This window comes from Nelumbo nucifera, chromosome 6 (genome assembly GCF_055504915.1).
Source record: "Nelumbo nucifera cultivar China Antique chromosome 6, China Antique-T2T, whole genome shotgun sequence".
In the NCBI taxonomy this organism is placed as follows: Eukaryota; Viridiplantae; Streptophyta; class Magnoliopsida; order Proteales; family Nelumbonaceae; genus Nelumbo; species Nelumbo nucifera.
This window is the reverse complement of record NC_142654.1, coordinates 13,744,816-13,758,617: the sequence shown is the minus strand read 5'-3', so window position 1 is coordinate 13,758,617 and position 13,802 is coordinate 13,744,816. Positions and strand designations below refer to the sequence as shown.

General features: G+C 36.0%; 1 protein-coding gene across 5 annotated transcripts in view; it reads left to right on the top strand.

Moving 5' to 3' along the window:
• Window positions 1-13,802, top strand: part of LOC104589073 (Endoplasmic reticulum vesicle transporter protein) — a 34,052-nt gene that overhangs the window by 7,389 nt on the left and 12,861 nt on the right. For all 5 annotated transcript variants that reach the window (XM_010247269.3, XM_088889246.1, XM_010247261.3 and 2 more), the window contains 6 exons: window positions 2,212-2,294; window positions 2,481-2,556; window positions 2,681-2,748; window positions 3,442-3,526; window positions 10,966-11,081; window positions 11,160-11,243. In XM_010247269.3, coding sequence (XP_010245571.1) covers window positions 2,212-2,294; window positions 2,481-2,556; window positions 2,681-2,748; window positions 3,442-3,526; window positions 10,966-11,081; window positions 11,160-11,243 — 512 coding nt within the window. The remainder of the gene's footprint in view (window positions 1-2,211; window positions 2,295-2,480; window positions 2,557-2,680; window positions 2,749-3,441; window positions 3,527-10,965; window positions 11,082-11,159; window positions 11,244-13,802) is intronic.

Below are 13,802 nucleotides of genomic sequence, written 5' to 3'. Positions count from 1 at the left end.
ATTCATCAGTAATACATTATTAAGATCGTTGGGCTTGTGATATACTGATGTTAGATTCTAGGTTCTTCTTCTCCACTCACTTCTTTGTCTAGCCTTGGAACTTGGATGGAGTCTATCTTCCATGTTGCACGTTAGAGTTAGGTTGAGAAGAGGAAGAAGGAGAAGAAGAAGAAAAGAATTGAATGGGTGTCTCACACACTATTCACACCTAGAAATTGATATTTATATTAAATATGTAAAAGGACAATTCTGTCCTCAAATAATGTAGAAAAGGTGTACAAGAAATAAAGAATATAGTGTACAAGGAGTATAGTATAAATATGCTCCCAAGATACATAAAAAGTAAAAGACAAAATTAACCCTATTTGTCTCTACATTCCCCCTCAAATTGATGTTGGGGAATGGGCATCAATTTGTCCATGAGATAGGTGTGCTGTGCTCTTGACATAACTTTAGTGAGAAGCTCTGCAATCTGAAGTCCAGAAGAGACACAAGGGAGAGAGATATTGCCTGCAAGGTGGAGATCCCTAATAAAGTGACAATCAACTTCAATACGCTTTGTACACTCATGGAACACAGGATTGGAAGCAATCTTGATAGCATTGAGATTGCTAGTAAAAGGAACAAGGGATGGGAGGTCAATATGAAGGTTGTGCAAAAGAGCCTTAAGGCAAATAACTTATTGCAGACAGAGGATATGGCCCTATATTCTGCTTCAATAGAAGATTTAGAAACAGTAAATTGCTTTTTACACTTCTAAGATATGAATCCCCTAGAAATACACACCAACCAGTAGTAGATCTTCGAGTGTCTGCACAACCAGCCCAATCAGCATCTGCATAGGCAGAAAGATGGAGAGACGATGATGATGAAAGTAGGCCATGAGATAACCCTCTTTGTCTCTACATTGCATACACCCTGAACTATCTTATATTTGGACTTGCTTTTCCTCTTTCTTCATCGTTTGAGTAGAATTCTTTTCCTCCAAGCCACTCTTCTCTCCTTTATATAACAGGGTTAATATTGGTATTTTCTTCATCTTCTGTTGAGCAACAGCATAGTACATTGTTTTTCTTTTTTATCATGGAAAGAGGTTGGTACTAGGCTTTAAATGTCCATAAATTTCCTTATACTTTTGCAACATATTTCCATTTCCATGGATACCAACATGAAATATTACTAGAATCAACATATTCTCCAGTGAAAACTACTGGTGCTATGTGGAGTACAAGAGATAGTATTATAACTTAAGTTGGCGACAACATTTTAGATATGTGGGATATCAGTTTCATTGCCTACCTAATGGACATGGTTGCCACTTTGAGCCAGCTTGAAATTTTTTCCAAACATGATGTTAAATCTTACCTTTTATTGTACGATAAATTATTTTATTGATCTATTAGAATCATTTGTACTTTGAATTTAAATTTTGCTTGAACTCACTTTATCATGTAGCTTTGATGATTTAGAATGAGATAATAATTTAAATGGGTCTACTTATGAGGGTAATTTATCCAATTGAAGGTTTAGATCTGTTGAGTTATTTGGGCTGTGAGGAGCATCTTTTTATATGGTCCACTCTATTTATTTTATGTTTTTACTTTTTAGGTTTTAGTTGTAATGGGCCTATTTGGTCTGTTCTTTTCTTTATTCTTGCAGCCACCCTCTTATGGGCATTATTGCAAATGTACACTAATGCATTTAATAGAGAGTAGCTTGAATATGTCAAAGGAGAAGGCTGGAGAACAGCTACGATTCCTTCTTCCCAAAACCCTCATTTCCTCCTTTTTTTTCTCAACTGTTCTAAACTTCTCACATATTTCTGCACTTATTCTTTGATTAAAACTTAAGATGTAGTGCTATTTTGGTCTTATAGAATCCTTCTGCATGGTGAAAATTGGAGACATGCAGCAAGCTTACCTAATTGTGGTCACATTGGAAACCATTTCCTATGTATACACTTTAAATACTTTTCCATCTTTTTTCTATATTAAATTTCATAAAGTAAAGATTTTTGGAAGTGAACTTTACTACATCCAAATCTAGCACATAAAATGTGAAATTCTTCTCCTTGACATATTCTATGTGGAAGGTGGGACTAATCTAATGTGATATCTGCCTCCATCCTATCCTTTATTTTTACTTTCTCAATTGGAATATACTGGATTTAGAATGAACTTGAACTTACTCCATTTTCCTTTTTCCCTGTAGTCTCCGTTATTGGTCTGGTCATAATGGCTACATTGTTCTTGCACGAACTGAAGTATTATCTCACCACATATACAGTCCATCAGGTTTGTATATCTGCTACAACTCCTTTATTTGTCCTGTATCCATCCTGCTTTTTCATGTATTATGTTTGTGTTCCGTTCTTTCCTGCAATTATATTTTTACAGTGTTTTAATAGACAATGCTATGAATGTTGCTGCTTTTGCCTGTTTCTATCTATTCTATGATTCTGACTTCTATGTTCTGGTCAGATGTCTGTTGATTTGAAACGTGGTGAAACTCTTCCTATCCATATAAATATGACATTCCCATCTTTACCTTGTGATGGTCAGAATTTCTCTTTCTCATTTTAGACCAACAGTCTGCCAGATTATTGTTGATTTGGAGCACATCTTTGTGCTGATAAACTTCATTCCCTGAATTGAATGATAAACATTAATGTATTTTGCAGTTTTAAGTGTGGATGCAATTGATATGTCAGGCAAACATGAAGTGGATCTTGATACAAACATATGGAAAGTAAGGACGTTGACATTACTTACTCTTTAGGTTTTCTCTTGCAAGTTACATATTTCATATATGTTGATTATTATTTCCTTATCATGATGGTATGTTTTTCTGTTGCTAGTGATGGGTTTATAATTTTGTATTTCTTTGTGATTTTCCTTTTCTTTTAGAGGTGTTGTCATTTCTCAGGATGCTTTCCCTTGCTTTCATGTCTTAAGATTGTGGGTGCTTGTATTATTCCTTTGTTTTTTGCCTGGTAATATCTTCCTTATTTACACCCTTTACAACTAAAAAAGAAGGAAAAAAAATAAGGGTTTATGATCAATGTTAGTTGGGTGAGGTAACTGTGGGCCTGTGGCTACCTCAAGGAAAATTTGGTTTTCTATATCATTGTACATTCATTTATCTATGGTTAATACAATGTACAGTTTCCAGTATATAATAACCACTCTTCACTTTATTTCTTTGTGGAAATGAGCCTGAAAAGTTCCTTGAATCTCAATTTATTTATTTGTTCTATTTATTTTCCTCCATTCATCTCCTGAGCCTTTGGCCTTAAAATCATGGTTTCTTCGTAAATTCCATCTTGTTTTCTCAATTCATTCTCCTGAGGCTGTGGCTTTCTTGTTTCTTCTTTCTTCCCGAGCAAAGCTGATTGGACTTAGCAGTATTCTGTCAATCTGCTAACATGTTGAATGTCTGCAGCTTCGCATAAATCAAAATGGTGATATTATTGGTACTGAATATATATCTGATCTTGTTGAGAAGGAGCATACAGCTCACAAACATGGTAAGTTTGCACATCAGGCATCCTTTTTTCTATTAAGAAATATTTCCTTGTAGTTTTTAAGTTCTTTTTTAGTGACATTAATATTATCTTCCTCAGTCTATTCTGAATGATATTTACTGGATAAGAAAGAAGGCTATCTCATTTATAGTCAAGTACACAATTGGTGGAAAAGTGGTTTTGCTTTGTTGTTTCAGAAGAGTCACCTTATCCAGAACCATTTATATAGAATTGCTTGTAGAAAATAATGAAGAAATCAAAAATTGACTTCAGACTTAAGATATGTTATATGTGGATACCTGAACATACATTTGGGCTACCAATATTAACATGGTATGACAAAGCTACTAACCCTTGATACTTGTTGAGTATTAAGTTCCATTTCCTAATGCTATTCTCTTGATCATATAATTTATGTACTTATTTGTAGCAAAATATACAGAATGATATTTGATAAATTTTACCATACGAAATTAAGTAGATTTTTGAAATTTCATTGAATTTGAGGGAATATAGATTAAAGACTACAAGTTGTGAAACTATTTCCAATTTACCAATCTTCTTTCTTTTTCCTCTGGCATTTTGGAGTTTTTTTTTTCTCATTTTTGGGATGTAGGTGGACTTCATTGGCGATGCAGAAAATCTTTTAGGGCCTCATGTTTTTTCTCTTGACCTAAGAAGAGATGTAATATCTTATTGAGATGCACAAGAGCTGCAATCCTGTGGAAGAAAGAAATGCTGGACTATTCAAAGAAAAGGCCCTAACCAGAAAATTTTTGATAGGACACATATCTTTGAAGGTGGTCAATTGGGTAAAATATTAAAAAGATCATTGTTCCTTTTTTTGTTGAAAATATATTAAGGGGATGCCAGGTTGTGGCTCAACCGTCATCAAGACATCTGCACCACCTTTCTTGTGGACCCCTCCCATCTATAACTTCATTAAGCTTGATTTAATGGTTAACCGAAGCCCTTCTTGCATAGATAGTTTTTTAGGAATTGTTGAGGAAGTATTTTTAAGGTATCTTCTGGTCCTACAGGCCATGAAAACTAGGGGTCCAAAAAACTGAAAACCGAACCACACCGAGGAAATCGAATCGAAAAATCTAGTTAACCCAACTGATTGATTCGCTTTTGGTTCAGTATTTTGCAAAAACCGGTGGTAACAGTTCAGTTTTTGTTTAACCTAAAAGAAAAACCAACAGTTAACCGAACCAACTGGTATATATATTTATATTATATTATATTTAATAGTATATATTTATTACCTATATATTATATATAAATTTATATGCATATATATTATATTTTTAATTGTCTATTTATAATATATTAAATAAATTATATATTATATATTTGTAGTATTTATTATATAGTATATTATATATTTATGGTATTTATATTATATTTTTATAATATATATTGATTATATAAAAAACCAAGAATTAAGGTGTTGGCTGATGGGAGTTATGAAACTGGCATAGGTGTTATGGTGACCTCTGCAAATATGGATAGAGATGTTCAGATGTTGGCAATTAGAGGGTGGTAAGTAACAGGTCAAAGAAATCCAAGTTTCAAAATGAAGGTAGGGGGAGGATAAGATCGGTGCAAAGGGCAGAGGAAAGAAGGGAGGGGCGAAGTGAGGAGCACCTTCTAGGAAGGGAGAAGGCAGGGGAGGCCCTCATTTCAGGGTCGCACCAAGCAGGGTTGTGGACGGGAAGTTGAGAGGCAAAGAAAGAGAGGAGCGTTTTGTGGAGAAAGCCAGATTGCCAAGCTGGTTGACAGAAGGGAAAGTGACCCTAAAGGTGGGTATGGAATACTTCTATCTCATTTCAGATGGGCAGGGGGAGAGAAAACAAAAACAATTCCTAGAATCTTGTTTCGAAGAACTAGGGATTGTTATTGGTTGCAAGGGTTAGGAAACTGGTTAGAAATAAGTTCTTATTCATTTTACCTTCGCCTGGAGAAACTTGAGAGACTTCATTAGATACAATTGCACACTTGAGGCTCAAAAAACCATAAACAAAAACTTTATAATCAAGTAGGAGAAAATTGAGAGACTTCATTAGATATATCTTTCTATTTATTTCCCTTTTAGTCTTTTAGCCATCTTCTCTTCATTAGAAAAAGGCAGCCCATCACACGAGGCTCCCACCAATGCGGGGTTTGGGGAGGGACAAACATATGCATAGAGAGGTTGTTTCCAAGATTTGAACCTGGTCACCCAGGTTGCAATGGAGCCATCTTCTCTTCATTTAATATGTGAATTACTTGCCATTTTTACTTTTTTTTTTGTTACCATAAATTTTGATTAGTTTGAGAATACTCTTTTGTAGTTATATGCATTTTACTTTTTCTTTTGAATTGTAGTGACTTTATAAGTGAGTAATATCGAAATAGTAAGCCAATTATCCAATCGCCAATTGCCCATATTTATTTTAGGAAAATATTTTAAAAAATTATAATGATTTTAATGAAATTCTGAAAATTTAAACCTTAAATATATACTCTATCAGTGAAATCTGAAATATCATTGACATATCAGCAATCCGGAATTGTCAGGGATTGGAGGAGTCTTGAAAACTGAAGAGAGCAATATCCTATCACTGTTTTCAGGCCCGGTGGGAGTAGGTGATTCTACAAGGGCTGAGCTGTTGGCTGCTGTACAAGGAATTCAGATTGCCAACCAACTTGGGATAGAGAAATTACTGATTGAAGGGACTCTAAGGTGATTGTGGATTGGTTGCTGGACCCTGATTCAGTTACTTGGAGCTATAGGGATCTTATGAAAAAATTAAATGGTTAACAAGACAGATGACAATTAGGGTCCAATGGCTTGAAATGCTTTCACTTTCTTGCCAAACAAGGGGTATCTAGGGAAGAGTTATTTTGGGCCAGTCTGTAATTTTTCTCTTGTTTTTCTTGTCTCACTGTAATGTCTAGGAGAAGCTGCACCTCGCTCCTCTCCAAGGGATACTTGTAACACCTTATTTTCTTTGATTAATGACTCTTCCCTAGATACCAAGCTCAGGTATGGCTTGTCCTTTGGTAGTAAGACTAAATTCTGGGAAGACTTTTGGGTTAGGGATGCCCCATTGAAGGATTGCTTCCCCTCTATTTTTTGTACTCTCTTACCTCAAGGATAGACCAATTTCCGACTTTGTCTCCTTGTCTCACCCTAATCTTGTTCTTGGTCCTTCTTGCAATTTTGGTTTGAGAAGGGATCTAAGGATATTGAGTTGACTCCTTTGTCTAACTACTTACAAGTTATTGATGGGGTGTATCATGTGTGGGTCGAGTTGTGTGTTTGCTTTTAAGTTTCCTACCCTTTTGTTTGTTGTATTTGGGAATGGTTTATCTCTCTTTTGGTTGCAGTTAGACTAATGTTAGTTTGGACAAGCTGTTTGATCCAAATACCGTTCCATGGCAAAAAAGAAGAGGGAGGATAATGTGGAGATGTACAAGAGCAGCTTTGATTTGGACAGTCTGGGAGGAAAAAATCAACCACATTTTTGTGGAGAGGAAAAGAAGTAAGGAAGCTGTCATTGAAAGTATAATGGTGAGATAGCACATTGGGTAAGAACATAGGAGGCTTTTGCGGACTTCATGATTGATGATGTAATGAGAAATTGGATTGCTGTGGTGGGACCTTCAATTAGGAGCAAAAGACAGTGAGGAGTTGGTCTCATCTGAAACCAGGTTTTATTAAACTAAATTTTGATGGTAACAACTTTGGCAATTTGGGGACCTCAGGTATAGGAGGGGTTTTTGGGAATGAAAAGGGAGTGATTTTTACATTGTTCTCAGGACTGATAGGGGTATGAGACTATGAGAGCAGAACTGATGGAAGTGGTGCATGAGGATTTGTGCATTGTCCAGAGATTTCCTCTCAAGATCTTCCCTGTTAAGATCATTAATTCTGAAATATCAATGGTCCACTCAGTCACCAACGCACAATTTCTGTTATAAGCTTTCTTCCATGTTTATGTTTGTCTTCGAAAATATGGATATTCCTCTTCCTCCAAATGCTTTAGCGGATGACAAATAGATTGTTTGACTGATAGGGTCATAATTATTGTTATTTGATCTTAGGCTTGATAATGATACTTTTTTTTTTCTTTTTTTGAGAGAAGATAAGCAGAATTCATTAAATAAAGAAGTACATGAGAAGATGTACAACTGAAAGAAACACTGCTGAAGATTCTGAGTACAAAGGCAGATTTCTGTTGCTATACAAATTCTCTCTCACGGCTCCTAGTCCTGACTTAGCTAGACTATCAGCTAGAGCATTTAGGTCTCTGGTAATCCAAACTAAAGACACAGTCATAGAATCTAAAATGTCCCTAGCCTCATTCAGGAAATGAACCAGCCTTCAAGGACCACATTATTTCCTTCATAACCAGTTTATTCTGTTTATGGTGTCTCCTTCATTATTCAAATTCAAGATGCCCAAATTCCTGTCAATTCAGATTCCAGTAAGAGCAGTTAGAACCTCTCTGCCATAGTTGAATCAGCAGTCCCAATAAGGCTATTAAAAGCCAAATAAACTTGATAATGATACTTTGTCTTATCTTGAACTTGATTTTCTTTGACATGCCAAACAACAAAGACCAATTGTGGGATACACCTAAGGAGATATTCTCTGAAGGGATGGGGGCAGGTAGTCATTGTTAAGGGATCAGGATCCACCCCTCTAATAGTTGGAGCTAAGTCCTTTCTTGAATGCATTAATGGTAAATATTGGAAGGGAATACCTTTTAAATACTACCAGATCATTATGACCTTCTTTTGGCTGGGTTTTGCAGGTGGCTAGACCTTTTGTGTAACCATATGGCTGTATTTGTAGCTGTACAACTATTTAGGCAACCACATGGAAAATGGTGTTGCTGTGACTTCTCAAACTGTTTTATTCCAAGTGAAGATTAGTGAAAGACTTGGATTTGATGCAAGAAGAAGGTAGGAGCTCTGCTTTGATACCAAGATGTAAATCCCACCTGTAAAAAATCTGAAATAAAATAAAAAAGATGTGGAAGATTGAAGATGGAAGAGAGAAATTATAGAGGAAGAAGATGGAAGAAAAGGAAGAAAAGAGGAGAGTTAATCAAACCTCTCTCCACTCCCCCACAACTATATTTTATTCTTTGATTGTAAAAAGAATGCAATTACATGAATGCCCTTGGTAGGGCAGCCAGCACTAAAAGCAATAGTAAAAGAAATAAAACAGGCCCATAACTAAGGCCTGCTAATCACAGATATAAAGCATAAACATAAATAAAGAAACAATAAGAAACTTTGGCCTATTTGGCCCACCATCTCTAAAAAATTCAAGAGCATATTTTAGTTTCAGTTTTGGGAACAAAAAACATATATGTAACCAAGGACATGTTTTTTTTTTTTATGTTTTTGTTTTCAGAACCAATTTGTTACCAAATCAGATGGTTTTGATTTATTTTTATTTGTCACTACAAGAAAAACAATTCACATTGGAGAACACCCCATAAAATATTAGGTGCTTTGAATCAATTCAGCAATCTGCTCTAATTCGGATTGTAGCATAACATTGAATCAAATTGCCATTTTCAAGATTTTTGGGAAGAAAAATAAGAAAAATACTAAAACAGCATAAAATAACCATGTTTTTGTACCAAATTTCTCTATAATCATCCTCTATTGGAAACTAGGGCTTCTAGGATCTGAGGTTTTAGTTGACCATATGATCTATACTTACATCATCACTGTTGTCAGATGATGTCAGTATTTTGTGGATTTTGCAATCTGTGACATGTTTTTTTTTTTTTTGAAACTGTAAGGTAAAGTATTTCATTAAAAACAAAAGGGCAGAATACAGAAGGCCCCTGTACAATGGGAGACTGTACAGCAGATTTAGACAGAAAAAACTCAGAAAAGCCAGCCTCCAAAAACAACCCAACAGAAAAACTATGATCTTCTTACAAAAAGGAAATCAGGCTAAAAAGAAGAACAAGTTTGCCTGTTTTTAAAGAGTGGATGGTTTGTCAGCCACGAAAACACTACCCCATAATCCTGTTGAGCACCTCTTCTTTTGATTTCTGCCTTCCTTAAAAAATTCTAAAATTTCTTTCACCCCATACTGCCCAGAAAACAGCAACGGGAAGGATACTCCAAACTACTTTTCCAGCCTTTCTGAGGCCTCCTAGGAACCAAGCCTCTAGGAAGCCCTTCACATCCTTTGGGAAACACAAATTAACTCCAAAAAATTTTAGCAGTCTTGTCCAAACCCAGTAAGTGAAGTCACAATGCAGTAATAAATGACTAGTACTTTCCACATTTTCCTTACAGAAAGTGCATCCCAGATCTTTCACTTCTAAACCTCTTCTATATAAATTCTCCTTGGTTAAAATCTTATCCAGAACTGCAGACCAAACAAAAAAAGCTAGTTTTGATGGAACAGGCCTGATCCAGACCCTGTTGCTCGGAAAGTGAGAGGTTTCTTCCCTTGACAGGTAGTTAAAAAAGGACTTTACTGAGAAAGAGCCCGACTTCTCAATCAACCATTTCCTTTTGTCCTCCCTAGAACCCAGAATCTCGGCATCACACAAAATCCGCAACAGGTTCACTAGAGACTCCACCTGTCAGTCATTCAAGTTCCTCTTGAACAGAGGGTTCCAAGTAACAAAACCATTTTGCCTCTCTATATAGTCAGCCACATTCATCAATGCTCTAATACCAACCTGAGTCTTTAGTCTAATTAGCTTATTGGTTTTAGAGAGAAATAGAAAGAGGGTGAGAAGTAGAAAGGAAGAGGGCAAGAGTAACTCATTTGAGGGCAAGTTCTCGTCATAAGTTGCTAGCCCTTCATTAATATTTGTGTAAAAAAAGTATAGTTATAAAATTGCTCTTATACATCATTGATTCCATGTCCAGACCTTGGAACTCAACTGTATAAAGACATTTATATACTTACATTTATGATTCATTTAAGGTTTAGTGATCCACATATAGAAACAGCTGGATTGTTCCTTGATCTGAACCATCTGATCTGTCCAATGTTTCTGCTAATCCGGATGCCTTTTTCTAAGTTCATCTATCACTAAATGACTAATCAATTGATTGCTCACTCATTTATTGATCCTATCTATGCATGAGATGGCAGTAATTCAGTTGGAGGGACCTAAGTTTTGTCTGCCATGTACATACAGTGTAGCCCCTTGGTTCTTTTTAGGGATTGTTTTAATTTCGTTGTGTTCTTTTCAAGCAGCATTGTTTGTTTCACCATAGGAGGGGTGGAAAATTTTAACATTGCAATATTTTATATTTTTGCCCCATTTTCGGGGACAACTTTGTTTTCTGCCATTTTGCCATGGAAACTCAGTCTTAGGGTAACAATGTCTCTAGTTACTGCATTCAGGAATTTACTTGTTATACGAATTGATATCTTACAAAAAAAAAGATTATTTCTCCAGATGGTGACAAAGAACATCATGAGTCAGAAAAGGCTCATACTCATAGTTTTGATCAAGATGCTGAAAATATGATCAAGAATGTGAAACAAGCAATGGCAAGAGGGGAAGGATGTCGGGTATGTCTTAATAGTGCCTTAGAATGCTCAAAGTATCTGCATCTATCTGGTGTTTGATTAACATACATCTCTCTGCAGGTTTTTGGTATTTTAGATGTCCAAAGAGTTGCTGGGAACTTCCATATTTCAGTTCATGGTTTAAACATTTTTGTTGCACAACAGGTTAAGTTTCTGCTCCTCTGCTGCATTTCTAGAAATACCCAATGAATGCACCTAAACTATTGGTGATAATCTAAGGCTATTATGTTTTTTTTTTTTGTGTCATTTTATTACAGAAAATCTATTGTTTTCTTCTATTAGCTTGTTGTATTCTACTTATTCCTACTTTTGATCACTTATTTGGAGTGCCCTGATATTGTGTTTATATGTTGATTCATTCAATTCTCTTTATTCTTATGTACTTTTATTATAGGATGTTGTATATCCTCTATTTGGAGCATTTTGTGGTCTTAACATGCCATTTGTAAATTGATTGCAGAAGTAGGATGAAACCCAAACATTCATTTTTTGCTTTGTAATAATTGCACTCTGGGCTTTTCTATAAATAAAGTCTTTCGGTAAGTGAGGTGACCCTCCATAGGCCCCTCGTTGCCTTGACAATTATGATTTCATATTCAGGGTTGAGTCCAGCTAGAAAATCAAATACCCAATTTCTATATCAGTTTCTGATATGTAGTTGCATCTTTTGGACTTTCCTATTGTATTGCCTCAAAGTGATATCTAGCTCTTACCATAAAGACTTAAGTGTGGAAAGGTAAATTGCAAAAGGTTTCTCTCTTGCTTCAAATTGTTTATCACACTCTATAGTTGATAGTGTTAGAGCCCAGCCCAACTACATGGCTATAGCTAGTCCAAGCCAGCCCCAGTGATTTAAAAGGCGCGCCTAGGCGCATAGGTGAGGTGCATTTTGGGGTATGTGCCTCGCCCATGTCCTAGGCGCACCCCTTTCAAGGTGTGTGCCTTTTTAAAATTTTGCACTTTTTGCATTTTTTTGAGTCTAACGGCTCGGCTGGGGGCTCCGCCCCCGGACCCCCAACCATGCCCCTCGAGGCAAGCCCGAACAAGTCTTATGTTAGGGTCTGAAATTCTAATTTCTCACATACACCGAAGCTCTGAGAACCCCCTATTTGCTAATGTTGTTCATTCATTCATTGCAATAAAAATATCTTCTTAAAAGGCAATGAAAGTTATAAAATCATTGTTTTTTATGTGAGAAATAAAAATTTCAGACCCTAACATAGACTTGTTCGGACTTGCCTCGAGGGGCGTGGTACAAAGGTGACTCATAGAATCAAGAATGCAATATGTTTTACATCACATTAGCTACTTGAAGTAATGCAATTAAGGAAAAAAAAGAGATCGTGGGTTTTACATGCTTGAAAATGCTTTATATGTTTGCTTTTATTTTTAAATTTTCATTTGAATATGCTTTACATGTTATGTTTATGTATTGTAATTTTAAATAATAGGTTTTTTAAAACATTTAGTTTACAATTTAAGTTTATATTTTTTATTAACATTATGTTCAATATTTTTTGAATTTTTGAAATTTTAAATTTTTTTAGCATTTTTTTGATTTTTTGACTTTTTTATTTTTATCTTTTTTTTTTGTAATTTTGCACCTTGCTTAAAAAGGCGTGCGCCTCGTCTTGCGCCTTGCGCCTCAGGCGCAAATTGTCCCTTGCGCTTTTAAAACACTAGCCAGTTCCAAGATGTTGTTGCAGTAGGTCCAGGTCCATCAGCAACTGATCTCAGTACCACTAAAAACCCACCCATTCATCAGACTGTTGGTTGAGTTTCTAGATTTGATTATAACGAACTCAGAATGAAGCATATGAATAAGGGTGACCGAGAACAAGGGCATAGAAACTTTACCTCAAAATTCTCTCTACTTTTCTTCTTTCTAAGGAGGTTGAGCTGCCCTCGAAGCTAACTCTTGAGTTGAGTAGTAACTTAAGAACTGGTATTAGAGCACCGGTTTGTGCCTAACACCAAATTAATATCGACAGAGGATAAATTATCTCATCGATGGAGGATAGGGTTGAATTGGTCGAGGTCAGTTTGCACAAATTTGAAGGAGGTCTAGAAGATATTAAGGAGGCTTTATCAGCGATCGTTTCTTAGAGATCCAAATCCAAAACCAATGGAGGAAGAGACCAAGAAAATGAGGGATCCAGTGGCGGAAGCAGCCGCAAAAGCTGTGGGTGTTCATATAGAATGATCAATGATGAGACTTCATTTCCCTTTCTTCTGCAGTGAAGATCTAATGGCCTGGATATCCAAAGCAAAGCGATACTTCAAAGTTCATGAAACGCTGGCATACCAGAGAGTGAATGTTGCATCATTTACCTGGAGGGCAAATCGATTTCATGGTTTTAGTGGTATAGGAACTCCTATCCACAGGACACCTTGGCGAATTTTACAGAAGAGCTCTCTCTTCATATGTTTTGAGATCTTAGCTTATGTTGATCACGATGAAGCTTTGGTGAAGTTGAAGTAGACCACCACTGCTTGCGAGTACTTGGTGGAATTTGAAAGCTATCGACCAGGGTCAGAAAAAAAAGGCAAGAACAACTTGGGTACTTTGGTTTTACAAATAATTGTTAGCATTTCTGTGCTTTATTGTAGGAATTGCAAGAAAGTGTTGTCAGAATGTTAATTCATTGAAACCAAATCGACCAGGCGTGCACTCATTGGTTGATTTGATTTTTTACTTGAATC